The 24,633-nt window shown below is 30.2% G+C and overlaps 8 protein-coding genes and 1 long non-coding RNA gene across 16 annotated transcripts in view; 5 read left to right on the forward strand and 4 right to left on the reverse strand.

The window, feature by feature from the left end:
* Positions 1–81: 81 nt before the first annotated feature.
* Positions 82–451, forward strand: LOC126872077 (uncharacterized). The gene is made up of 2 exons (XR_007691834.1): positions 82–228; positions 319–451. It is a non-coding gene; the product is annotated as an uncharacterized LOC126872077 (long non-coding RNA).
* Positions 120–4,369, reverse strand: LOC126872035 (protein O-mannosyl-transferase 2). Of its 3 annotated transcripts, XM_050631516.1 has the most exons (16): positions 4,295–4,369; positions 4,112–4,164; positions 3,412–3,527; positions 3,254–3,337; positions 3,080–3,164; positions 2,908–3,012; positions 2,727–2,835; positions 2,383–2,651; positions 2,210–2,316; positions 1,949–2,141; positions 1,670–1,873; positions 1,446–1,597; positions 1,279–1,367; positions 949–1,097; positions 481–890; positions 120–410 (listed from the first exon to the last, which is right to left on the reverse strand). In XM_050631516.1, the coding sequence occupies exons 3-16, from the start codon at positions 3,525–3,527 to the stop codon at positions 305–307; spliced, it is 2,178 nt and encodes a 725-aa protein (XP_050487473.1). In that variant the 5' UTR covers positions 4,112–4,164; positions 4,295–4,369; the 3' UTR covers positions 120–304. The 3 variants fall into 3 exon arrangements, with proteins under 3 accessions (XP_050487473.1, XP_050487472.1, XP_050487475.1); XM_050631515.1 differs by lacking the exons at positions 4,112–4,164; positions 4,295–4,369 and adding an exon at positions 3,798–3,938; XM_050631518.1 differs by lacking the exons at positions 4,112–4,164; positions 4,295–4,369 and having other exon boundaries at positions 3,254–3,296; positions 3,412–3,510.
* Positions 4,370–4,422: 53 nt separating this feature from the next.
* LOC126872029 (probable ATP-dependent RNA helicase spindle-E) lies at positions 4,423–9,860 on the forward strand. 2 transcript variants are annotated; one of them, XM_050631494.1, is made up of 10 exons: positions 4,423–4,571; positions 4,666–4,861; positions 4,922–5,219; positions 5,309–5,766; positions 5,859–6,228; positions 6,295–6,461; positions 6,541–7,731; positions 7,790–8,926; positions 9,004–9,338; positions 9,416–9,860. In XM_050631494.1, the coding sequence occupies exons 2-10, from the start codon at positions 4,682–4,684 to the stop codon at positions 9,552–9,554; spliced, it is 4,275 nt and encodes a 1,424-aa protein (XP_050487451.1). In that variant the 5' UTR covers positions 4,423–4,571; positions 4,666–4,681; the 3' UTR covers positions 9,555–9,860. The 2 variants fall into 2 exon arrangements, with proteins under 2 accessions (XP_050487451.1, XP_050487450.1); XM_050631493.1 differs by having other exon boundaries at positions 5,859–6,461.
* LOC126872056 (protein enabled homolog) lies at positions 9,665–11,984 on the reverse strand. 2 transcript variants are annotated; one of them, XM_050631563.1, is made up of 8 exons: positions 11,743–11,984; positions 11,456–11,672; positions 11,202–11,352; positions 11,025–11,139; positions 10,876–10,929; positions 10,607–10,765; positions 10,408–10,532; positions 9,665–10,338 (listed from the first exon to the last, which is right to left on the reverse strand). In XM_050631563.1, the coding sequence occupies exons 1-8, from the start codon at positions 11,837–11,839 to the stop codon at positions 10,165–10,167; spliced, it is 1,092 nt and encodes a 363-aa protein (XP_050487520.1). In that variant the 5' UTR covers positions 11,840–11,984; the 3' UTR covers positions 9,665–10,164. The 2 variants fall into 2 exon arrangements, with proteins under 2 accessions (XP_050487520.1, XP_050487519.1); XM_050631562.1 differs by having other exon boundaries at positions 10,876–10,947.
* Positions 11,985–12,047: 63 nt separating this feature from the next.
* Positions 12,048–14,162, forward strand: LOC126872057 (protein FAM50 homolog). Its single transcript, XM_050631564.1, has 5 exons — positions 12,048–12,403; positions 12,658–13,370; positions 13,460–13,614; positions 13,700–13,812; positions 13,894–14,162. The coding sequence occupies exons 2-5, from the start codon at positions 12,719–12,721 to the stop codon at positions 14,012–14,014; spliced, it is 1,041 nt and encodes a 346-aa protein (XP_050487521.1). The 5' UTR covers positions 12,048–12,403; positions 12,658–12,718; the 3' UTR covers positions 14,015–14,162.
* On the reverse strand, positions 14,134–17,555 carry LOC126872069 (myb-like protein V). Of its 3 annotated transcripts, none has more exons than XM_050631588.1 (4): positions 17,384–17,555; positions 17,177–17,305; positions 16,339–16,429; positions 14,134–16,241 (listed from the first exon to the last, which is right to left on the reverse strand). In XM_050631588.1, the coding sequence occupies exons 3-4, from the start codon at positions 16,426–16,428 to the stop codon at positions 15,750–15,752; spliced, it is 582 nt and encodes a 193-aa protein (XP_050487545.1). In that variant the 5' UTR covers position 16,429; positions 17,177–17,305; positions 17,384–17,555; the 3' UTR covers positions 14,134–15,749. The 3 variants fall into 3 exon arrangements, with proteins under 3 accessions (XP_050487545.1, XP_050487546.1, XP_050487544.1); XM_050631589.1 differs by having other exon boundaries at positions 14,134–15,525; positions 15,809–16,241; positions 17,177–17,555; XM_050631587.1 differs by having other exon boundaries at positions 16,339–16,452; positions 17,177–17,555.
* Positions 17,556–17,742: 187 nt separating this feature from the next.
* Positions 17,743–19,209, reverse strand: LOC126872062 (CDAN1-interacting nuclease 1). The gene is made up of 6 exons (XM_050631574.1): positions 18,973–19,209; positions 18,793–18,897; positions 18,587–18,717; positions 18,430–18,509; positions 18,300–18,349; positions 17,743–18,232 (listed from the first exon to the last, which is right to left on the reverse strand). The coding sequence occupies exons 1-6, from the start codon at positions 19,068–19,070 to the stop codon at positions 17,848–17,850; spliced, it is 849 nt and encodes a 282-aa protein (XP_050487531.1). The 5' UTR covers positions 19,071–19,209; the 3' UTR covers positions 17,743–17,847.
* A 177-nt stretch (positions 19,210–19,386) lies between these two features.
* Positions 19,387–21,997, forward strand: LOC126872041 (WD repeat-containing protein 48 homolog). Of its 2 annotated transcripts, XM_050631531.1 has the most exons (3): positions 19,387–19,821; positions 19,891–21,272; positions 21,371–21,555. In XM_050631531.1, exons 1-3 carry the CDS (start codon positions 19,746–19,748, stop codon positions 21,404–21,406), a joined length of 1,494 nt encoding a protein of 497 aa, XP_050487488.1. In that variant the 5' UTR covers positions 19,387–19,745; the 3' UTR covers positions 21,407–21,555. The 2 variants fall into 2 exon arrangements, with proteins under 2 accessions (XP_050487488.1, XP_050487486.1); XM_050631529.1 differs by having other exon boundaries at positions 19,891–21,997.
* A 777-nt stretch (positions 21,998–22,774) lies between these two features.
* Positions 22,775–24,633, forward strand: part of LOC126872036 (neuroendocrine convertase 2-like) — a 38,735-nt gene continuing 36,876 nt past the window's right edge. The window contains 2 exon segments of the mRNA XM_050631519.1: positions 22,775–23,035; positions 23,038–23,226. Coding sequence (XP_050487476.1) covers positions 22,799–23,035; positions 23,038–23,226 — 426 coding nt within the window. The 5' untranslated portion in view covers positions 22,775–22,798.

The raw sequence follows: 24,633 nt of genomic DNA on the forward strand, positions 1-24,633 counted from the left end.
CGTGGGTGTTTATGCAGCATTCCTTTTTTATCATAGTAGCGTAATATCTTTCCTTTTATAAAATCGTTTTATTGGGATGTAGTTATTTTTTAATAAAAAAATATTCAGAAAAATAAAAATTGAGAGAAAAAATTAAACAAGCTTTATAAGGCATTTTTTATATTTTTACATATACGTATAAAAATTTATTGATATGTACAAGTCATATATTTCTCATGTTTTGTTAATGTAAGTACTGATTTTACCATTTTATATTACTCTTTCGTGAATTTAAAAATATTAGAACACTTTTAAACAGCCTTTATTAAAATTCCCAAGTATCCATCCATCTCAAAGAATGCATTGGACTGTCAGAGTCTAGTGAAGAAGGACCAACCATTCCATAAGCCAGTGGAGAAAACAAGTAGAAGCTATATAATGTGAATAAATAATATATAATTGCTCCGTTAAATATTCGTTATTCAATTGCATTGTACTAACCTGTATATGCTACTTGAAACAACAATCCCCACTATTGTGTGATATATAACATTTCCAACTTTATTTGGAAATAAAATAAGTAAATTTTCGATAATATAATTTAAAGTGGTTCCAGTTAACATTGAACTGTACAACAGAGCTGGGAAATAATGATGGAAGTATAAAACTCTGCTCATTGCCCAGAATGGTATATAATGCAAGAGCCAACCAATAAAAAGCCATTTTCCTGCATTTAATATTTTATCCCTTTGTTTAAGGACAGCAGGAGTTTCTACACAATCGCGTTGTTGTCTCACGCAAGCATGGACGTATAGTATGATAAAAAGTATTAAAAATATAATATTGCCCCACCATATGATTGGATTGCCTAGTAAATATATTCTCAAACTGTTTCCAGAAAAAAATTGACCCTGCAATATATTTATGACTTAATTATATTTCCCCATTACTGATAACAATGTAACTTGCCCTGTAATTAATAGGCCACTGCCAAGGACGCGATGACACTTCCCCTTCCTTAATTTTCAAGTCAGAATTTCCTTGCAACATTACTGCATGTGACTCTAGAAACCTATCTAAGAATCCAGGTGCATATACTTGAAAACTGACATTTGGTACTGTAAAAAAGATTATTAATTACCAAAATATTATATATATTATTATTTATATAATTTATTTATATAATATATATATATAATTATATATATATATATATATATATATATAATGTTAGTGTTAATGTTAGTTAGTGCTAATGTTAGTTATATATATATATATTCATAATTATTAGACACTAACATTTCGCATAATTATTGTCTTCAATGTTCCACAATGCATTCTTGTCTCTCATGTTTGGATTACAGGAAACTTCTTGTTGGTTATACGCCCTAAAAAATTATAATTTCCATAGAACGTTTCTCGATTTTCTTTCTTCATTCGAAAACATATAAAAATTCATAACTAACCACTTTGGCAATGTTTTACCGCTGCATGTTAAAACGCAATGATGTAAATAATGTACAAATTTTAATTTACTTGTTACAGTTTCAACTACATCTCCATCTTTGCCATTTCCTATTAAAACCTTCCATATATCGTTAGCATCACCAGTACCATTCTAAAAATAAAAATAAAAGTAATTGTATAATTAAAAGTAATAATAATTAAGATTATAAAAAGATAGACTTACTTCGCCATATCCTGTAACTTGATAGTGTTTCTTAGAAATGGGAGCAATCTCTTTATGCGAATGCAAATTTCGATGAGTAATAACATGTTCTAAGCGTATAAGATCACCATGTTTTACTAGTTCTGGCTCCGACGATATATCGTCAGTATCGAATTTTTTTACTAACCATAAATTATTATCATCTTTATGCGAATAAGTTGTAATCTGATGGAAAAAATGTATTAATATTTTATCAAAATGTATTATCAAAATATATGTATAAAGTAACAAGATTAGTACTTGTTGTTGTCTAGCTCCTATGTCTTCTGGATAAAGGTGCCAATGAGAATGTAAATATCCTCCACCAGTTCTATGATTTTTCAATGTGATTGTAGCTCCATAAGCTAACTGTCGTGGCATTGTTGCATTGTATAAAGAATTTCCTTCTAATAAGGATTGAAACTCGGAACTATAAAATCCATCTCCACTTCCACTGAAATATTTCAAATTATTAGTATATCCATTAAAAACGTGTAGATATACAATAAATAAATCGTTTACCTTTTATTTAATACAGTAAGATGAATGTAAAAGAACAACATGTACAATAATATCGGGATAAAGATGAGACAAATGCACCGAGCTAACAAATGTTTCCCTACATTTATCTGTAAAGGTGTAGGAGTAAAATTGATTTGTTAACTTTAAACGATTGATACATGTAAGAAGCTTACCATAGATTTTGTGAGGTCTCCTAATTCTCTCCATAATTCAAAAGCAGTGTTAAGTCCAACTAATAAAACAACAAACAAACCAACAAATTTTACACTAATTGTACAAGCAAGAGAAATTCCTGTGAATGATAACCATCCCCACCATTTCCATGTAAATGACTCATCACGAAGAGAACCCGTATGAGCCATTCCCCAAGTTGCACACATCATAAAACATAATAATATAGGATCCAACAAAATGTATTGATTTAATGTCAATAATCCCACATCTGAAACACATGAATTATTTAGCAATATACTTATTTTATCATATGGAAAAAGTATCATAAATATAATATATATACCGAATAAAATAAATAGTGCAGAAAATGCAGCTGCTTGAATAGATTTTGTTAAATCCCATACAATGAGATATGATAGAGGAACTATCGTTGCACCTAAAAATGTACAAAACTGGAACATATAGAACATATTTATAAAGTATTACTCAATATTTTAATATAATAAATATTAAAGTGCACTTACAATTCTCATACCAACGTATTTAACATTTTCGAACTTATCTCCTGGTTTTTCAAAGGGAAATGTTCCATCATATCCAGTTAAATATCCAGATAATGCTATTAACATCTGAAAGATAATAATATAGAGTTTTAATATGTTATCATAAATAAAAACTCACACATATGCCACTTACTTTCCCAAGAGGTGGATGAACATCAAAGAAAAATGTTCTGTTTATGTACCAGCTTCCCATTTTACCAAAATGAGTTTCATCCCAACTAAAATACCCAATATTTCCCATATGTCAGATATATCCCATAAGTCAGACATAAATATAATTTATTAATGTTCTTCTCTAAGTTCTTACCAAACATGCTGTGGTTCTGTAACTTTGTAAAATCTTGTCCCTGCTGTAAGTATTACAATGATTCCAAATAAAAGCCACCAATTCCTGTATGAATATATTAAAAAAATAAAAAAAAATGTTATAAACTTCTAAACAAATTATAATATAAAGCTACGTACAAATCCATTGTCCCTTCTTTTTCTATAGTTCTAGACATTTTATGTAAATATATATTTTTTATTTTGTGTCCACATTGAGAGTAATTGTTTGTATTCTTCATATTACCAGATATCATCTACATTAACATAATGGTTTGTAAATTGGGGATAGGCTGCAAACACTATTTGGCAGGTAGAAAATGAAAAATAGTTAACTGTAAAAAAAAATGTGTAAAGGATTTATTTATAGCTAGTATAATAAATGCAATAATCTATAATTGGTGTTTAAATTTAGTTTACAGTTTTACTTTACTAATTGACCACTGTTACCCCCACTACTTTTTCCGAGTGAATAACTTTTGTAAACGAGCTTCAGTGTTATTAATATGTAGACTTTTTAATCTTACTCGTCTTAAATCCTGACAGACGTATTAACACATTAGAATCTTGGTATTTTGAATTGAGTATTAGATTTTCATACTCATTAACTGAGGTTATTAAGGCAAAATTCCTGACATAAATCCTTCTTTATTAAGTCAATAAACCGGACCCGACCCGCAGTTAGTTATTGCGGCAGGACTGTATTTATCTTATTACTTAAGATAAATGCACTTATTAACGGAATAAAAACTTATAATAATTTTTTGTACAATATATTAATTAATATATAATTATAAGGAATTATTTTTAGAACGTAAAATACTTGAGTTATATTACATACCTTAATATACACCTAACTATCTACTTATCAAACTTCTAGTTCTCCAAGAACATCTGAAAAAGGACCGTTATGTTTTATAGGGACGTAGGAATAAAAATCTGAACCCCTATCCTTCTATTTTATTATTAATTTACGGAAGTTAAAAGAATGAATATATCTTAAAATCACATCATATTTACGTACATTTGATAGATGAAAAATATAACAATATTTCGATTGTTATACTAAAACGATAGTAATTCATCGGTCCTGACTTGTGTATTATCATTATTCAGACTTATACCCACTGATATGTTATTATTACAGAGTATCTTATACCATCTCGCCCGTGGTATGTGGTATTATGATATGTATTTCGCTAATGTTTACGAACTACGAAGTAGTTGTTAGGGCACATTTATTGACTAACGGAAAAAATAAGGCATTGTTAAAGGTTATTGAAAAACGTGTAAACTGTAAGGTATTAAAATGAAGCACAAGATATATTTTAACAGTTGTATGAATTGTATTTGTATAGATTAATTAAAAATAAATATAAATATTTACTGTTTTAGGTATCTTTTATATAAGATGAATACATGTAATTTATCTAATTTTTATGATAGACCAGTGGTATTACCTGGCCCAACGAGCCGGAAAAAACGACTATCTAAGAATGTATTTTTACCAGATACAAATCCTCAAAGGGAAGAGAAAGGAACAGATTATATAGCAGAATATGTACAAAAAGAAGAAGAAGAACTTTTGCGGGTATAGTAATTTGTAATTTGAACATTATTAGGAACTTTATTTAACTCAATATATTTTTAGGCTGCAAGTTATTATAATACAAATGATAAAAGTGGTCTTGAAAATGTATCAGTAGGTACATACGTCACGGAAGATATGCAAAATGAACAAACATTAAACATTTACAAAACATATCAGTTTGCTTATCATGCAAATCCTAATTTAGTAGTTAGTAATAAAAGAGATCAGATAGTATCTATGATTGAAACTAATTCAGTTGTAGTAATTCAAGGGCCGACTGGTTGTGGCAAAACTACACAAGTACCGCAATTTATTTTAGATTCCTGTTATAAAAAAAGACTTCATTGTAATATTATAGGTAATTTTATGTTCTTGCAATAATTTAGTTGAACTCTTAAATAGATACTTAAATAGAATTCTTACAATATATATAATTTTATTTCGTAGTTACGCAGCCTAGAAGAATTGCTGCTATAAGCATCGCAAAACGTGTCAGCCAAGAAAGACAGTGGCCAATAGGTACCCTTATTGGATATCAAGTAGGTCTGATAAACCACACAAGTAAAGATACACGTCTAACATATTGCACTGCTGGGGTTCTTTTACATAAATTGGTAAATAACAAAAACATGTTGGACTATACACATGTCATACTTGATGAAGTTCATGAAAGGAATGAAGATATGGATTTTCTTCTCCTTGTTGTTCGAAAGCTATTATATACAAATTCACGTTCAGTAAAAGTTATTTTGATGTCTGCTACATTTGATGTAGAGAGATTTGCTAAATATTTTTCTTCACCTGTGGGAAATAAACTTGTTCCTGCCCCTGTTATTGACATTCCAAAGAAAACATTTTTTAATGTTGGTATCTATTATCTTTGTCAAATGGTTACATTAGGACCGGTAAATATTTCATGTTACTATTTGAAATAAAAATATTTAAAATTTAGTGTATTTGGATGTATTTATTGCATTATATTTCTACTTTGTTACAGATACCTGAAGTTTCTGCTACCAAACCATGTATTACAAGCAAAATGTTGGAATTTTGTGTTAATCTTATAAAAGTTCTTGATGATGTAGACATGAAAGCTGATGATGCAAAGTATGATTCAGAAACAAATCTTTATGAGAGACATGTGATTCTCATATTTTTGCCAGGAATTAATGAGATTGAGGAAATTAATAATTTGTTGTGTTTACCAAAACATGAACAGAGTAAGTGGGATATAGTGATATTACATTCCTCAATTACAAGTGAAGAACAACAGAGGATTTTTCAAAAACCACCCCATGGCTATCGTCGTCTTATCTTATCTACAAATATTGCTGAAAGCAGTATTACTGTTCCTGATGTAAAATATGGTTTGTTAAACTACAACAAAAGAAAGTTTGTATATAAAGCAATATTTAACTTTATATTTTTTTCAGTAATTGATTTCTGTTTAATAAAACATCTTATTACGGATCCACATACGAATTTTTCGTGCTTAGAGTTAAAATGGGCGAGTAAAGCAAATTGCGAACAAAGAGCAGGTCGCACAGGTCGAGTAATGGATGGTAGAGTATATAGATTAGTACCACAAACATTTTATGAGGTAATTTCTGTCAAAAAACATTTTTAAAAACGTAACAATGTTAATATAAAATATGTTTCAAACTTTATAAAATTTATAGAATGTTTTGCCCCAAGAAGTATCACCTGAAATATTACGAGCTCCATTAGAAAATCTAATCCTCAAATCAAAGTTGTTAGATATGGGAGAACCTAAAGCTATTTTAGCACTTTCTCTTGATCCACCTGATCTTAGAAATTTAGAAAACACAATACTATTATTAAAGGAAACAGGAGCATTGCTAAATAAGATCAATGAAATACAACCTTTTGATGGAGAATTAACAGATCTCGGTCGAGTTATGGCTAATCTACCACTAAATATCCATGTATCGAAACTAATTATGTTAGGCCATGTTTTTAGTGTTTTAAAAGATACAATAATTATCGCAGCTGCTTTGTCTGTAAAAGATATGCTTAATAATCCATTTCAACAAAAACTGTTGGCCTTCAATGTCAGACTTAATTGGGCAGCTAATTCTTGCAGTGACTGTGTAACTTTCATGAATGTATATAAGGTATGGATTGCCGAAAAAGTTAATCGTCGATTAAATAGTGATGCAGAAGAAAGAAAGTGGGCAATTAGAAATTTTGTACAAATCAGAGTGTTGCGCGAGGTTAAAGCACTGGTAACAGAATTAACGCGTAGATTAGAAAACTTAGGTATACAAGAAAGTGCCGGTGTCAATAAAGTTGTTTGGACAGAAGACGAACGGCCATTTATTTTAAAAATCGTAATTGCTGGTGCATTTTATCCGAATTACTTTATCAATAACGTACCAGCATCAGAAAGTAAATTGAATGAACATGCTGGAATAAAATTACTAGGTGGTTTAGATCCCTTGAGGACAGTATATTTACAAGGTTGGCCTTTAAAACAACCTGGACTATTATATGCCCGCAGAATTCAGGATATCTTCAAGAAGAATTTGAAGATGTCTACAGGAAAAATAAATGTATCTTTTGACAATTCTTCTCGCGTTTACGTTCAATTCATTCAAGGAATGTCTGAAAAACAACATAAAAATGAAGCAAGAGAAATATCTCCATTTATTTATAAAGCAATCAGAATGAGACATTGCAATATCCCCATAGAGATACCAATTTTACATGAAGATATGGCTCTGCAACGAGCAACTGAGATGAATTTAAAGCAAAAATCCTATTTTACTCCTAAAAGTGTGTTAAAGGACAAAATTAAACCTGAATTACCGGGTTTGCGAATAACTCGCATTCCTCTAATTATGCAAAACGTACGTATTTCTAACCAAATTACAAAATATGAAGTTAATCTATAACTTAAATTTTCAGATTAAAAATCCTGGTTGTTTTTGGGCTCAACAACGTAATTCTATAATTATGAAAAGACTGAATAAAATAGAATCAGCTATTAAACAAATGCAACATCAATTTGAAACATTCAAGGTGGCTCCGGAAATTGGCACAATTGTAATCGCTCCATATGAAGAAAACAATCGCAAAACATATCTTCGGGCAGTAGTGGAAGGTCATGTATCATTACCAGAAATATTAGTACGACTATTTTTTATTGATTATGGTTATTCAAGTGAATGTCGATTGTGCGATTTAAAACGTTTGGAGAATGATAGTGATATTTTTGATATTCCTGCATTAGCGCTCAAATGCAAATTAGCAAACATTCGACCATCTGTAGCACATAATTTCAGTGAAGATTGGTCACAGGCTGCATGTGATCTATTCTGGACATTAATTAATAAACCTGGTTTCCTTTTTGGAGAAATTTATTCTGTTGTCAATAGCGTTGTTGTGATTGACTTAATTCATAAAAATGAAGAAGACGAAATTAGTATAAATCAGTGTCTTCTTGAAAAAACATTTGCAATAAAAAAAGAGGAAAATTATTTGTCACGTTTTAATCATAATTTAAGATTGCAACAATCAGATATGTCGGATGAACAATGTTATTACTATGAAAAGTTACAGTATGATCAAGACAATATGTCCGATATCTATCCAGATCCTCCTGCAGTTGCAGAATGCAACACATCAGAAAAATTACGAGGTCCATTTTCACCACTAGAAATTGATTTAATTCATCTTATTAAGGCTGGTAGAGATAAAACTGTGAGAATGGCGATGAATTCGGTAAATTCTGTTCTTTTGGACACTGATCCTGAAGATTCTTCTCACCGACTTTTAGTAGCAGCATCCATTTCTCAAAGTGCACGTGGTCAAAATTTAACATTATATAATACAACATTAATGCCACGTATTCCTGGTTTAACTGCCTTAATTGTATTGATTTTTACGCCATATATGGAATTGCGACGCAATAATTTTGGAACCTGTTATGTTGGCGCATTATGTGGATTAGGTTTTGATCCTATTAGAAAGAATAGTATTTATCCGGAACACGATATAGAACTTTATTTTGACACCGAAATTACTATAGATGATTTACAATTTGTAAGAGCAGTTCATATTGTTTTAAATATTTTTTCTTGTTTAAGTATATTTGTTTAGTTTCCTCGTTTGTTTATCAGATAAATAGACTACGTCATTGGATGAATATTGGAATGCAAATTAATCAACAATTTAATAGCAATAACAATATGGAAGAAATTATTATCTGTCAGAATAGAATAAAAGATGCATTGTTCAACTTAATTGAGAAAGAAAGAAAGATTCAAGCTACAGAATTAATTAATAATTTTGATAAATGGAACTTGTATAATGAAAAGCTGTTGCTTCGGCCTAATAAACAATCCATGATCACTAATAGTATATACAGACTCCATAATGCATTAGAATTGGAAGAAGCAAATGAAATACATGAAATTATAGAACATATAAAAGATTTACGATTATTGGCAACTGAGTAAGTAAATTAGCGGAACATCTATTAAGTTTAAGTGATATTTCCCAATTATTTTATATTCCTTTTTAATATTATAGAGATCCAAGGAAAACTGGAATTACTCAAATTCCTTGTAAATTATGTAACATTACAGTATGTGATATATTTGACCTTCGCAATCATTTGTACACAGCGAGGCACAGGCAAAACGAAAATATATTAGGAGTTAAACTTTGAACCATAACATGACAGACTACACAGACTATTATTATTATTATTATTAGTAAGTAACTATAAAATATAAAATGTTTACTATTCTACATATTGAAGATATATCATTGGAAGAATTAAACTTCTATCAACTTTATTTTATTTAAAACATACTTTTTGTTACAAATGTTTAAGTTTCGTTCATAATGTATATTACTTTGTTATGATAACATAACGCATTTTTATTTGAATTCTATATTTAGAAAGCGTGATGACTATACTTTTTTTTTTGTAATTTTACAAAATTATGACTAATATTCATTTGCTGTGTAACTGAATATTTTTTACTGTAATCTGCAAAATCATTTATAATATAAAATAAAGTATATATACAAATAAAAATGTTGCACCTACTACAATATATCTATAGATCTTGTAACTACACATTTTACACGTATTATAGCATTTAGGTAACAACATATAAAATACTTCTTTTTACAATATTTTTATGAAATTGATAAATACACCCATTTTCAAACATTTTTCAATAATATTGTATGGTGATGATTGTGAAACATATAAATAATACAATCAGTTACCTCAAGTCGTTTCAAAAGTATGTGTGATCAGTCATACTCTAAACTTCTCTCTGGATATAACGAGCTCCAGGTTGGGTATATAACAATCGTCCAGGAACATTAGCACCAGAGGCGCTAACATATGTACCTGGTGGTGGTGGTGGATATGGAGCTGGCGGTGGTTGCGGTGGTCTTACTGGATATCCTGATGTAATTCCTCCAGTTTTAGCACCCTGTTATCAAATTTTTTGTTAAGATGATGCATTATTATGGAAATATAATACTTAAATATAAAAAGATACCTGTGGAGGTTGCTGAATTGGAATAGCCCCACCATGAACAGTAACATGACTACTTGGCCTTAAATAAAATTTATCTTCTGCATAGGCACCTTTATGGTCCAATGAATGCAAACTTGTAACATATGCTAATAAAAGAATAGTATTATAGGGATTTTATTAATTTGTATAATTTTAGATCAATAAAAATACAATTATATACCAGATTGATGTGTCGACAACGTTGCTCTATTGCCTGAGAGATATACTGATTTAGTTGGTTCAGGTTCGCGGGACGGTTGCGATGTTGATGCAGAATAACTATAAACACTTTGACCAGTAGGGGCTGAATAAAAATTGGAGGCGGAGTACTGATTATTTTCTGTAAGAAAATGCATAAAATTTCAAAATTGAGGATCAGAAATGTGAACGTTGTTGTTGATGGCTTTGTAAAGAAAGAGCATGGAAATTAAAGAAGGTTTATTCACTCACTGTTCCAGAGAACAGCTCGGGAATCGCCAGATCTCCTAGCTGCTTCCTCAGATTCTATACAGGTACAAACATCTACGTTTAATACTCTCTTTTCTCTTTTTTTCATATTTCTTTTTGTAATTGTAACTTCTGTATTTTTATATACTTACTGGAAGGTGGAGGATTATAGTTTGGAAGCGAAGGCGTTGGTTTGTATCCATAACCAGCATGATATGGGGAGGCTGTTGGAGGTGGTGATGGACTATGTGTCCTCTTTAATGGCCCCTAGAGAAAAACATCTATAAGTAAGTTAATTTTTTACAAATAAACAAATTTGATATACTTACAGTTGGTAATAAAGTATGTGTTGGTGCACCTACAGCTACTTTGTAAAGTGGACTATTGCTTCTTGGTAAAGGAAGAAACAATTGTGGATGAACTACTCTAGGGCCTGCTCCAGGGTATCCCCCTACTGCTGTTAAAACTTCAGAACATACACTGTATAACAAAAATAATCAATTATGATATATCATTAAATGTATACCAATATCCCATTTGATACCGTTTGATTCCAATATATTTTAAGAAATATAGTATAAACCTTGTTTCTTTGATTAATTGCCGTCTTCTATTATCATCTTCATTTAAAACTTTCTTCAGTTGCAAGAATAATTGATGTTTTTCATCTTTTAATTGCGAAAGCTCATTTTCTAGATTTGATATTTGTTCTCTAGTTTCACCTAAAGTCATTACATCTTGTTTTTGTTGCCGTTCTCTTTCTTTCCTTAACCGTTCTTCTTCTGCATCTGCTTCCTGTTCTGTACATTTAAAATAAAAAATTAGAGTAAAAGTGAAAATCTAATGGCAATTTCCTAAAAAGAAGATTACCTTGTTTCTTCCGTTGTCTTTCTCTTGTAATATGAGCTTTTAATGCTCGCCACATTTGTTCACTACGTTGAGGAGGACCGACGATTACTGCCGGCATGATTAATTAATTTTTTTTCGATTTTAAAATAATGCAAATTCGTTACTATGTAATAATGAAGCTGTCAAGACATATTTTTTGTATACGTTATGGATAACGTTATGGATACGTTATATATTATATAAACAGTTTGGTCACAGACTACATATTGGATAGATTTCGTATCAAACGAGGTATACACAAACTTATTGTACAACTTGTAACGTCGACTTTAGACTTAAAAACATTGTTGTATCAGATATCAGTGTATATGAGCGAGTGATTTTCAAAATGTGGGATATGAAAAAGCATTGCATATTACATCTGTACTATGTAAATTCTGAGCCTTGTTAGTAGAGAGACACGAAATTCCATATTTCATATTCCATAATATATATTAAACCGTGTTCTGTACAGTCGATATTTTATGTCCATAAGTTCAAGTCAGAATCTGGAAATTTGTGGATGATGTGATTGTATATTTTTTATGTTGGTGAGAAATTAATGAAATTAGTGAGAAACATTTACATTATAAAATATACATGAATTACAACTAATAATATTTCTAATGAATAAAAGAATTTAGTAAGTTACATACTTTTTATTACTAAGAAACTTACCGTATAATAAAAATAATTTTTCTTCTTAAAATATACACTCCTTTTAACGAGTTACAAATATTAAAAGTGCATTTGTCACATACAGTTGAAATATATTTGTTATATATTCTTATACCTAACCTCAATCTCTGGCTTTTTTATGTAGAAATCAATCTTGATAAAAGTTGGCGATGATTTAGTTAATATAAAGAATGTATATAATATGGTGTTTTTTTACAGCTCTTAACAGTGTTAAGTAACAAGATTTTTGAAAAATATTTTTTCAAATACATTAGAAAATATGGCACACTATAAAGGAGCAGCCAGCGAAGCTGGCCGAGCAATGCAATTGATGAAAAAAAGAGAAATTGCTCAACAAGAAATAGAATTAAGGAAAAAGAAAATAGAAGATGACCTAAAGATTCATAACATAGAAAATAAATTTGCAACTCATTACAATGCAGTTGAACAACAGTTGAAAACCTCTACTATTGGTTTAGTCACCTTAAATGAAATGAAAGCAAAACAAGAGAATATTGTAAAGGAACGTGAAAGAAAATTAGCACAAAAGGAACGTGAAAAGGAACAAGAAAAAGAAAGAGCCCTAGCTGCAAAGCAAGCTGAAAAAAATAAGCAGAAGAAACAAATACAAGCTTTGTCGTTTAATTTAGATGAAGATGAAGTAGAACTTTCTGAAGAGGAGGTAGAATCAAAAGCAGAAACTTTAAAAGATAATGATATTGGACCAGTAATAAAAAAAATAAAGAAAAATCCAGATGTAGATACAAGTTTTCTACCTGATAGAGAAAGAGAAGAAGAAGAGAACAGATTAAGGGAAGAATTAAGACAAGAGTGGGCTAGAAAACAAAATGCATTAAAAGAAGAAGAGATTGAAATTACTTTCAGTTATTGGGATGGTTCTGGACACAGAAGAAGTGTTATTATGAAAAAAGGTAAAGGTTTAATTATTATAACTAATATTTTTTAAATTTATCAAAAGAATAATTGTATACTAATTGTTATTAGTTCGCACTGTTGGTAGGTAATTCCATTTATCAACTTCTTCAGAGATGTTTAGAAGTTTTAAGACGTGAATTCAGTGAACTTAAAACAGTCATGGCTGATCAATTAATGTATGTCAAAGAAGATCTTATTTTGCCACATCATTATACATTTTATGATTTTATTGTAACAAAGGTAAATGTAGTATAAGAAAGCCATGTTCATATACCTATATATGATATTGTTAAAATGAAAAATTATTAGTCGATTCTTTTGCTAGGCAAGAGGAAAGAGTGGGCCTCTTTTTACATTTGATGTTCATGATGATATCCGTGTTATGCATGATGCTTCTGTTGAAACAGAAGAATCTCATGCTGGAAAAGTATTACTTAGGTACTATTTATTTTAACATTATTTGTGATGTTTGTATGTATATGATTAATTATATTTGATTATGTTATGTTATGATTTCAGATCTTGGTATGAAAGAAATAAACATATATTTCCTGCCAGTCGATGGGAACCTTTTGACCCAACAAAAAGTTATGATAAATACACAATATCAGATAAAAATAGGAAAAAAGATAAAATTTAATGAAAGATAGCTTGTATAGGAAATAATTGTACAAAAGAATTAATACATATTGTGTTCAGTAAAGAAAAATTGTTATTTTAGGAGAACTTTTTGTTTTGTTAAAAGTATTACATAATCAATAAATATTAATACCTGTATTTTAACTATAGAGAGTTCATAGAAATTTATAATTTTAAATTCCTTAATTACGTAGTATGAATAGGCACCGCAAACTAGATATTATGTATCCTGTATATTTCGAATAATGTACAGTAATTTCATAAAAAATATTTCATATATATTGTAAATAATATATCTATTACTTAATACACTTTGACAAAGTTGTAACAGTATGAAGTTAATTATATAAATTTAGAAAAATGATCCATTTTACATGTTTAATTCGTTTTCAGCGATATTTACAGTTGATGATGTATTAATAATTTGAGTTTCCTTTATTACTTCATCTATAAGATCATTATAAATATCCTGCACACTTTTTATTGTTGACATATTACCAAATGTCGAAATTGCATTATTTATATCAAATATACTATCATTTTCTTTTAAAGATGCTTGTTTATTAGATAAATTTTCCTGAAAAATCTGTTACTTTAAAATAATGTTTTGATTAATTTGAACTTTTTCTAACTCACTCTTTTATTCAATTTTAATAACATTTCTTTCATCTCTGCATTCATCATATATGGATTACTACTAGAATCTTCTATTACATTATTTATATTTTCAATATAATAAGTTGAATCAATAAACTCCCATTTATCCTTTCCGGTAAGAGATAAAGTTTGAGAAAAATAAATGAAAAATCGTAATTCTCATACAGTACGATTATTAATATAACTTACTTTGCTATCAAGATTTAAAAGATTTATACCATCTTTATTTTGAAATAGTCGCCGTTTATAATTATTCGTCTCGATCAATATGTTCGAGTCGTTACATTTACGAATTTCTAGCTTTTGCAATTTTATAAAATACAATTTTTTTGTTAGACTTTTTAATTATGTAAATAAACGTAATATTAGATATATAGATATAAAATATATACTATTTAAAATATCCAATAATCTCTTGATTAATATATTATTATGGAATTCTTTCGTGCATTATAACTTTATTGTCATACCTGTATTTAGCGTTGTATATTTGGGACATAAGTAAAAGAATTGCCGCGTATTTTCTGCTAATTTACCAGTTTCAGATGGATTCGATTCTAACATTTTTTCTAGCCGTTTTCGATTTTCATATTGATACAATACAGTTTCTTCGATTGCTTTCTGCAGTATGATTAAGACATTTTCGCTTACAGTGTTAAAAAAATGATCTGTGTTTTATTTTACAATACAAACAATTTACTTTTACTTTATCGTTCATTACGTGTATAACGTTATCAAGATTTTCCACTTCTAAAATTTCTTTTCGTATACATTCATCTTGCGCAGCAATATTTGAAATATTAATGTCATCATCCCATTCACTTCTGAACAATTCTTCATTGTTATGTAACAACTCTAATTAAGTACAATTTGTTTTACCAAATCTTATGTATGTATGTAACGAAGTACATAGCGAAAAATGTTGAGATGTACAGTAGAAGCAACATCAAATCGAATATTTAAGGAATTATTTCAGGTTAAATAGTTTACATAAGTATATAGAACATAGTAAATAGAATAAATACTTTTGGAACGAATTAATAAGAATATAACAATGAAAATGCAACTTTTTCTATATGTCAGCATTTGTTTGTTTCTTTTTTTATATCGTCACTAGAGTTAGGTAAGACGAAAGTACCTTTGTTTGCTTTCCATGAAATTTCCATGTTTTCTATTTGGTCTTCCGTGGTTGAAAGTTCAGAAAAATCTTTTGTAACTGAACTCATAGATGTTTCCGTCGTAGGAAGACGATCGGATCTTGGAGATTCTATTGGCGGCGTTCGACTCGAATCTTTCGACGAGGTTTTGTCATATTGCGATACAAATTTCAGCATAAATTGATTTTCAGTAATATCCATACGAGCACCCATAGAATGGTCTGATTTCGACTTGATTTCAGATGGAACGGGTGAATGACCTCGTCGTTCGACACTAGGATTAGCCGAAGAGGCGCGTGATGATTGATTGCTATTGATTTTGCGGCGCGATCGTAATTGCGCTTCGTACTCTTCTTCGTCACTGCTACCCTCCGTATACAATTCTTCCCCTGATATCCATAATTCTTCTTCTTCCTATAGAGATGTTGAAATTTGAGTTATTCAATCAATACCCGTTTATTTTCCAAATTATAAGTATTAAACGGCAACTTTGCGGGATTTGTTACTTCACCTCCTTTTTTATTTTGGCGAGTTGAGATTGTACTGCGGTTTTCATTGACTGTTCATGCAATTTTTGATTCTTCGTTACTTTCTCAGCCATCCTATTATTAAATATATCACGATGCTATACAAATAGATAATCTTGTAATTTTACACATGCGAATATTGTATGGAAAATGAAGAATATATATTTAGCATCAAAAAGATCATTGATGAGTAAGATGTTTAAAGAGTTAACAGAAATGTAATAATCGTGATTTTTCTCGATAAGATTAGTGTAAAGTTATCATTGGTCCTTTGCGTCTTTCTTCGAAAGAAAATTGCTAGGAAATCGAATGCGATTGCGTTTATAGAATTTTTCAAATTTATTTGTGAATGGAAATCAATTCGACGCATGTATATGAAGTGTCCTTGAACTATGAAAATCTAGAACGAGGGTGAAATAGGTCAAGGTTACGTGTCACAATAAGTGCAAACGATCACTGATAGTTGTTATGATTTGAAATTTACCACGAAAGTATTTTTTTTGGATAACTTATCAATGTTATCATATTTCAAGGACACATGATAATTTCACACTTAACTTTCAATGTCGGTGTTTGTTTATTTGTATTTATTTACTCATCTTTGTAGTGCTATTAAAATTAAGAGTACTGTTTTTTATCAAATGTGACCAGAAATCATTTAACAAGTAACATCACTATTATGAAATTGGATGTAGATAATTATTTTGCGAACTTAATTTGAAAAAATTTTTATTTAAAAAAAAAATTGTTAATGCACAGTCACGAATTTTTGTGCAATTTGATCATTTAAATGATTTTATTGGCGAATTTTCAAAACATTACCTCGATCTTTCCGGTCTCACGTTTCTTGGAATCAAGTACAGTGAGGAAGAACGAGATTCACGTGGTAATTTTCGTCTAATTTTGGTTGTGCAATGACTCTCAATAATGACAGGTGTTATCGAACTGCATCTTGAAGATTTAATTTGCGCAATTAATATTTTCTAGTTTTGAAATGTTCATTTACAACATTACTGGGTTTGTTATTACGTTGTGTTTATCAGGCATGTGACGTTTTATTATTCTTGTATTACAGACCGATTCACAAGTATAAAACGTTTTGATATTTATTTCTTTGGGTTTTTTGTTGTGCTATATTAGTAAGCACTTGAAAGCTGTTCGAGACACTGCATACTGGCTTTGAAATCGCGACAGTAGCGGCGCCTATGGCCAGATACAGCTCGATATATAAATAAACGTATTAGCTCGCTTGCGCGATATACCATGTGCTTCTCTACTATAATTGTGATCTTTAATATCATTAACCGTAGTTTAGTTATAAAGGAAGGAGAAAAAACGTGACGCCTACTTGTTGGAACATTTTTTAAGTAACTTTAAAATATCATAAGTTGATATTAACGAAAATGTCTATTTATATTTAACAGTAATTCTTATTATATGAGTATCATGTAATATTAGCATTATTAAAATTTTTAAAATTACGCTCGTTATGATTACAAAGTTGTAGATTTAATACAAGTAGGATCCATGTATGTAATATCTTCTGGGAAATGATCCATGATGATAAATCTTTTTTCGTTAGGTTCATTTAGATTGTCTAAGAATCCAAACCAATAAATTACAAGTCCTGGACCAAATCTGTTCCAGTAGCTTAGAAATTGTTCTTTGATATATTTCTGATGTATTTCCGTATTTACAAATCTTGCCTTAGATTCTATCCAGTTAATTACAAAACCATTTACTGCAATTGGTACTTCAAGCTTGAAGTCTGGAGTTTTATCACATCCCCTTGATCTTAAATGCTTCTCATTACGAAATGCAAGATTTCGTTCTATTAAGTAGTTTTGCAACTTTAATTCATATTCCTGACCTACAGAACTACAAATTTAATTTATAAGATTATGCACAACTGACTAATTTAAATACTTAATGGCATAATACGTACGTTCCCACAGCATCTGATATAGGGCCATACAAATTGTCATATAATATACACTGTAAAACATTATTTAATTATTATATAGTACAATTATTTCTTAAGTTAGTAAATTTATTAGCTATTTTAAATTTATTACCAAATAGACTTCATATGCAAGATCTTTGTCCTGTATGAGGGTAGTATCCTTAAATAGTTTACTAACTTCATTTCGGGAAACTAAAAATATGTTATCTTTTATAATTCAAGAAGAATTACATATTGTTGTAAGGTATTTCAAATCATATATAAATTACCATTAGATTCATCTTTTCCACAATGTTTTTCAAGAACATTTCTGGCTAATAATGCAGGTGGTGCACCAATATCCTTTGCCATTTTCAATAAAATTCCAACAGGTTCTCCATTTTGTACAGCTTCTATGTAACTATTATTTAAATTATTTAATAATGACAGTGTATATAATTCTGCATATTAAAAACATAATGAAAGATATACGTACGTATCATAATAGTTTTTATTATTACCAAATAACTTGTTATGATTAATTTTCATTCTGTGTTGTACTTCTAAAGATAATATACTGTATAATGTATGTATTGGAATCCTAAATAAAAGAAAAATTAATGCTTTATTACAGTGAATAATAAATAAGAATTGGTTTTGCCAAAAATAACCTTACTCGCTATACTTCTCTTTTAAAATATCCCTACAATCCTTTGATAAACCTCGAAATTTTCGAATTGTTGCCACTATATCGTTGTATAATTCAAGCTTCATCTTGTACTTTTATTTTATAAGTCCAAAATAAATTTCCTTAAATTATTTCAACTTTCTTTTAACATTATCGTATAATTGTATACTTGACATTGATACTTTCAAAAACTTCTTCATGGATACTATCCTAGAGATGTAAACTCTTGGTATTTATTGACAGGAAGTATATATTTTTCAGTATTATCATTTGAAGTTTGAGATTATATTAATTTTGCGGGAAATTTAAATTTATCATTTAAGACCAAATAACCGTGGCCCGTTATTTTTTTGTCTTTTATAAATCATGAAAAGTACTTGTTATAATTATTTACAAAAATTAAGGTTGTGATCTTGATATTTTATGAATTTATCTTGAAGTAATAAATTGTGAGTGGAATGGGAGTGGAATACATTAATAGGCTGTTAGTGACTACTTTCACTTAGTATAAGAAAGGTTGAAGTAAGGTTAGAGAATTGTGGAGTGTGTTAGTTGTTATATTTTGTTAGTTTTATTGTAAGTTTGTTAAATTTAAAGTATATATAACAAAAACAAAACTGTCTACGCAAAAATTCAAAAAGAAGGACATAAAAACTCGAATATTTATACTCTTAAATAAGTATAAAGATAATAGCATTTGATAGCATTGACAGATTTGGTTAATTTGCCATTCTATTTTATATTTTAGTTTTGTAAAAATAATGAATAAATATAAAAATTCAAAAAAAAAATGTAGTGTACAACAAGAAAATTGTAAAACTAACAATGTACAAGAAGGTAATTAATTAATATTATTTCTATAAATATAATTAATTAACTTTTAATAATGTAAATTATGAGTTATAGGTTCACTTAAACAAAGTATGAAGGTTGATATAGGAAATAATTCGCCTCAACATTCTTATGATTCACGAGTTTGTGGTTATAATACACCAATTGAAAAAAAGGATTATGTAATATATGATGTAGAAGATTCTCCTGAATTATATTATCGGTGTAGTCCAACTTCAATATCTTGTACTCAAGATGGAGGTAATGAAATTGCTTGGGATTGGCAGACATCTAGTACTAAAAATTCTTGTGACAAACAAACACCATCAAACAGTCTCATTGAAACACCAAAAAGAACCAAACAGTTGCAAAAGAAACGGAACTCTAATTCTCCATTACTGCAAAAGCCACTTAAAAGGAAGCAGATGAAAATGGAAAATATAGAAAATATTGGAAAACTGACAGCAGAATTGAAAGCTTTAAGCGAAAAGATGAAAAGCATGCAACAAAATTGTGATAATCATAATATTGAAAATGAAGATAATACAAACTTTGAAACTAGCAGTACGCTAGTAATAGAATTGGAGAGCAATAGTAGTGACGATATGATAATGGATTGTAAACCAAAAATGGATTTTATTGCTATTAATAGTAATAACAAAAACCCTGCAAGTTATGCAGATTTATTTGATGATTCAGTTGATGATTCAATGGTAAAATGTAGTCAAGAAATTGAACAAAAATTGAACTTAGGTAAAGATAAAAAGAATGAAATAATAGAATTATCTACAATAAATGAGAAAAACGAATTGTCTTCTACACCTAAAAAGAAGACTTATTGTTTAATCACATCTAATACCTCTAGTGAATGCTCCAAAAGTTTTAATATCTCTAGAACTTCTTTAACTAGTACAAATGGTCATTTAAAAACATATTCAAATAATTCAAGTAAAACGAATTCTACCATAAATGTTTCAACATTTAATTCCAAGAATATCAGGAATAATGTTACAAATGTATCGCATGGAAAACAAACATTGCAAGATAAGAGTATGTCAGATTTTCCAGATGATTCCTTTGATGACTGTTTGGCAACTTGCATAGAAGATGATAAATTATTGTCTAGATTATCAGAATATGACTTTAATCCTTCAAATTCAGGCCATAATACAAATCACTCCAAAAAAGCATTCAAACTTATTTCTAATCCAATAATTAATAAAAAAATGCCAAGTAATTTTGCTACGAAATTAGTAACCCCTAGTAAAAGTAAGCTTTTTACAGATGATTTAGTAGACGAAGTTGAGACTATAACTGATAAAAAAGTAATACAAAATTCTTTTCCTAGTAAAAATTCCTTAGAAAACAGAAAATTTTTTAAAACGAAATGTTTATCAGATCTATGTTCTTATCAAAATAAAAACGCATCAAAAGTCCGTTCATATTCGACTTCATCAGTAAGTACTTCATCATCAATTGTAAAAGGTCAGAACCCATATAAAAATAATAATATTCCATCGATTAATGGTATGGAAAATGCGCATGATATTAACAGATTAAACGAAAAAGAAGGTGGCAATTGTATTGTTAAATACAAATCTACTAGCAATTTATCTAGCATGAAAGAGTCTCAGCCAGTACGATGTACTCCAGAAGAAATAGAAAGAAAACGGCTAGAGGCAAAGATGAGACTCGAGGCAAAGAGAAAATTACGACATACGAATAGGAGATCAATTGGTACTATATCAGAAAATCCAGAGGAAAAGTCTGTAAAAAGGTGAAAGACTGGTATTCTTTAATTACAGGAACCAATGAAATTACCTCTCACTATGTCGTAATACCCTATTGTTCTATGTACAATTATTGTGCCTGTTGTTCATTCCTCTGTGATTCCAACTGCACCTAAATATAGAGCTAAAATAAAAAGTTTTTTTTAATACAGAAAGATTTTTTTAAATATTACCTAGTCGCATTAATAATCTTAGGTTATTCTTAAAGAAATTAGTATCACCCTGCAGAGAACACGGATGGTAAATAATACTTGTCATGTTAAAATACTACGGGTATGTTAAAAAATATATTTATTTGATTGTAACATATATTGTAATGTGTACTAATTTTACAGAATAAGTTTAAGAACTCAGAATAAATGCCAAATCGTTTTGTAAACCTGTTTATAAAAGTATTTTTATTTATCTTTCATGTAAGTGTACATTATGTAGTGTCATTCCATCGCCTGATACAGTTGAGTATATACTACTAAAAATAGCACATTCAGTACAATCTATTTACATATTATTGGTAAAGAATTGGTAAAAAATTTGTATTTTCGAAATTTTCTACTTAAACTTTGTGCTATAGGAATTCTTTTAACGAATCCAGAACTATTAAAACATTCAAATAAATTATTATGTTTTAAAGATACAACATTTAGAAATGTCTGGTAAAAGCTTCTACCACTTAGGAAATCGCGCGAAACCAGGTATGTTCAAAAGCAATAGCGTTAACGTGGTTATCGAAAGATTTAAGTAAATATCTATAAATAATTACGAATAAAGTAAAGAATTTACATAAGTCCGCTATAAGAAAAAATAATAATAAATCACGTAAATATTTAAGAGCAACTGTTATAGCGCATGTTTAGTGGTCGAGCGTCATTACTCGAACGTGTATTTAATCGATACACACGTGACGTCAGACTCGAACACGTCGCGGTGTTTCCACTCGCGCACGTGAAACAATTTTATGATCGGTAATAAATTCTTTCCTATAATACGAGCAAATTTAAACGCATTGAATATTCAAATATTTGAATATGTGATATTTCAATTTGTTCTACGCGCTTTATTTTCGCGCACGTTATCGTCCATCCCCACCATACGTGTTCGACGAATCAGAAGTTGCGCTGCCGCGCACACCTGTTCCTGATTGGTCGAGCGGTTCGATCGAGAAACGGCAGCAAGCTAGTCGGCCAGCGACGAGCATGGGAAGAACACGTGTCATTTGCATTGTTGCCCTCGATTCGGCGAGCTCATACGTCGACTCACACGATTCTACCACCACTCCTGCCGACGTCCTCACCACCAGTGACACGAACGTTGTTGGTAACGCCACCAGCGTCGCTACTACCACTGAGAAAAAGGCATCGGCTTCCCCTTCCGTGGAGGTGGTTGACAGCTCGAAAATCGCAGTACCATCGCGTACACCGAGTACAGTGCCCGATACAGTGCGAGATTTATCAGCGTACCCCACCGGCCTGTCACGATGCTACTATCGGTGATCGCGCTCCTATGCGCCGGCAGCAGTGCAGAGGTGTTTACGAACACGTTTCTCGTGAAAATGAGGCAACCTGCGGAAAGACATGTTGCCGATCGTGTGGCAACTAGAAATGGATTTTTCAATCTTGGACCGGTAAGTTTTTCGACCTTTACTCGTAAAAATAATCGTTTTTATCATAATGATATTATGAGAGAGTCGAAGAAACCTTGTTGTCCATATTTTAATACAAGATACGCGAGTTATTTGTTTCCAATGAATCTATGAACAGAGTATGAATTTACTTTGGTTAGAATAAATACGGTTACGCCGAGTATCGTTCTTTAGTGAGATAGTATTAGAATCGAGAGAACGATGGAATTGATCGTGAAATAATTTCCACGATATAATTATCACGCAATAATGCTAGGCTACAAAACCACGAGTTCTTGACACTGACACATATCGTCGAATGTAGCACGTACACGACCGTTGTAAGGAAATTGCTTATCTGGGGTGAAGGAGTGTTGCTCGGAGCGTGGATAGGGTGAACATGCTAGGATAAGAATGAAATTTCTCTTGGACGATCGATAAGTTTGCTCAGAAATAAAAAAAATGTTTAAAAAGAACGCCACTGTATTTATATGTTATCGTTTGGGTTCCAGTCGAACTTCCCCTTAGATATATACATATACACATATGTATATGCATACCGAGCATACAATTCATGGAAGCAATAAAGTTGTTAAACGATGTAAACAAACATATTTAGCGTCGATATTCTCGCTGTTTCCGATTTAAATTTTAATGAGAGAATAAACACACAGAGGAATGTTATTATTACATGGGTCGTTGAGAAGCCACATTCATCAATTACGTAAATTGGAAAATACAGAAAAGCGATGATGTTATAAACGCTGTTTTCTAAGTTTTCATTTGAATTTGCTGTTATTTGCATGAAATAGTACATTTTTCTAATAACTTATTCGTGTACTTGTGTAACGAAATTAAGAAATTTAAGAAAGATAAAATTGATCTGTTTAGCTTCAGAGAGGCTCATACATATATACATATATCTTTTCGTTTTATAATTACATATCTTCTTTTAAATCTTCAACATATCGATATGGTCGTTGAATCATAGGACAAAATTCGTTTTTTAATTTTCTTGATACGTATTGTTGGCTTAATCGTTGAAAAAGTCTCTGCTGGCCCTGTTTATTCTTGCTCCAGTTCACTGTTGATTTATATCGACGCGAAATCGTTATCAATTGGCCGCATGAACGACCGATATTCACCGCAGGTATGCCGAATCTACCAGAGGCATTGATTTCGTGGCCCGTTGTCACGAACAACCACCCGCATTATCGTGAAAACGTGTTCGAAACAGTTGGTCGACGTCATAAACACGTAGGATACGTACTAACGATAAGATTAATTTTGCTCGCAGAGCGGTCTTGTACCAAGAAGAAGAGTTTTATCTAGCACCGTGTCCATTCACTTATTTTCTCATGTTTTAAAGATTATGGAAAAAATTCTTCGAAATTCCAATGTGAAAAAGAT

Source organism: Bombus huntii, chromosome 12 (genome assembly GCF_024542735.1).
Source record: "Bombus huntii isolate Logan2020A chromosome 12, iyBomHunt1.1, whole genome shotgun sequence".
Classification (NCBI taxonomy): domain Eukaryota; kingdom Metazoa; phylum Arthropoda; class Insecta; order Hymenoptera; family Apidae; genus Bombus; species Bombus huntii.

Coding starts and splice junctions, on each gene's coding strand:
- LOC126872035 (XM_050631516.1), bottom strand. CDS start 3,527: ATGATATCTGGTAATATGAAGAATACAAACAATTACTCTCAATGTGGA. Junction 3,013..3,079: donor TTCATCCACCTCTTGGGAAA/GTAAGTGGCATA, acceptor ATTATCTTTCAG/ATGTTAATAGCATTATCTGG. Junction 1,368..1,445: donor GGTAAAACATTGCCAAAGTG/GTTAGTTATGAA, acceptor ATAATTTTTTAG/GGCGTATAACCAACAAGAAG.
- LOC126872041 (XM_050631529.1), top strand. CDS start 19,746: ATGAATAAATATAAAAATTCAAAAAAAAAATGTAGTGTACAACAAGAA. Junction 19,822..19,890: donor AACTAACAATGTACAAGAAG/GTAATTAATTAA, acceptor TATGAGTTATAG/GTTCACTTAAACAAAGTATG.
- LOC126872056 (XM_050631562.1), bottom strand. CDS start 11,839: ATGCCGGCAGTAATCGTCGGTCCTCCTCAACGTAGTGAACAAATGTGG. Junction 10,766..10,875: donor CCGAGCTGTTCTCTGGAACA/GTGAGTGAATAA, acceptor ATTTTCTTACAG/AAAATAATCAGTACTCCGCC. Junction 10,533..10,606: donor GTTGTCGACACATCAATCTG/GTATATAATTGT, acceptor TTCTTTTATTAG/CATATGTTACAAGTTTGCAT.
- LOC126872029 (XM_050631493.1), top strand. CDS start 4,682: ATGAATACATGTAATTTATCTAATTTTTATGATAGACCAGTGGTATTA. Junction 4,862..4,921: donor AAGAAGAAGAACTTTTGCGG/GTATAGTAATTT, acceptor ATATATTTTTAG/GCTGCAAGTTATTATAATAC. Junction 5,767..5,858: donor AAATGGTTACATTAGGACCG/GTAAATATTTCA, acceptor ACTTTGTTACAG/ATACCTGAAGTTTCTGCTAC.
- LOC126872057 (XM_050631564.1), top strand. CDS start 12,719: ATGGCACACTATAAAGGAGCAGCCAGCGAAGCTGGCCGAGCAATGCAA. Junction 13,371..13,459: donor AAGTGTTATTATGAAAAAAG/GTAAAGGTTTAA, acceptor CACTGTTGGTAG/GTAATTCCATTTATCAACTT. Junction 13,813..13,893: donor GCTGGAAAAGTATTACTTAG/GTACTATTTATT, acceptor TTATGATTTCAG/ATCTTGGTATGAAAGAAATA.
- LOC126872069 (XM_050631589.1), bottom strand. CDS start 16,428: ATGGCTGAGAAAGTAACGAAGAATCAAAAATTGCATGAACAGTCAATG. Junction 16,242..16,338: donor TCGCCAAAATAAAAAAGGAG/GTGAAGTAACAA, acceptor ACATCTCTATAG/GAAGAAGAAGAATTATGGAT. Junction 15,526..15,808: donor TTCATGGAAAGCAAACAAAG/GTACTTTCGTCT, acceptor GTACTTAATTAG/AGTTGTTACATAACAATGAA.
- LOC126872062 (XM_050631574.1), bottom strand. CDS start 19,070: ATGAAGCTTGAATTATACAACGATATAGTGGCAACAATTCGAAAATTT. Junction 18,510..18,586: donor TGGAAAAGATGAATCTAATG/GTAATTTATATA, acceptor ACATATTTTTAG/TTTCCCGAAATGAAGTTAGT. Junction 18,350..18,429: donor TTGCATATGAAGTCTATTTG/GTAATAAATTTA, acceptor AATGTTTTACAG/TGTATATTATATGACAATTT.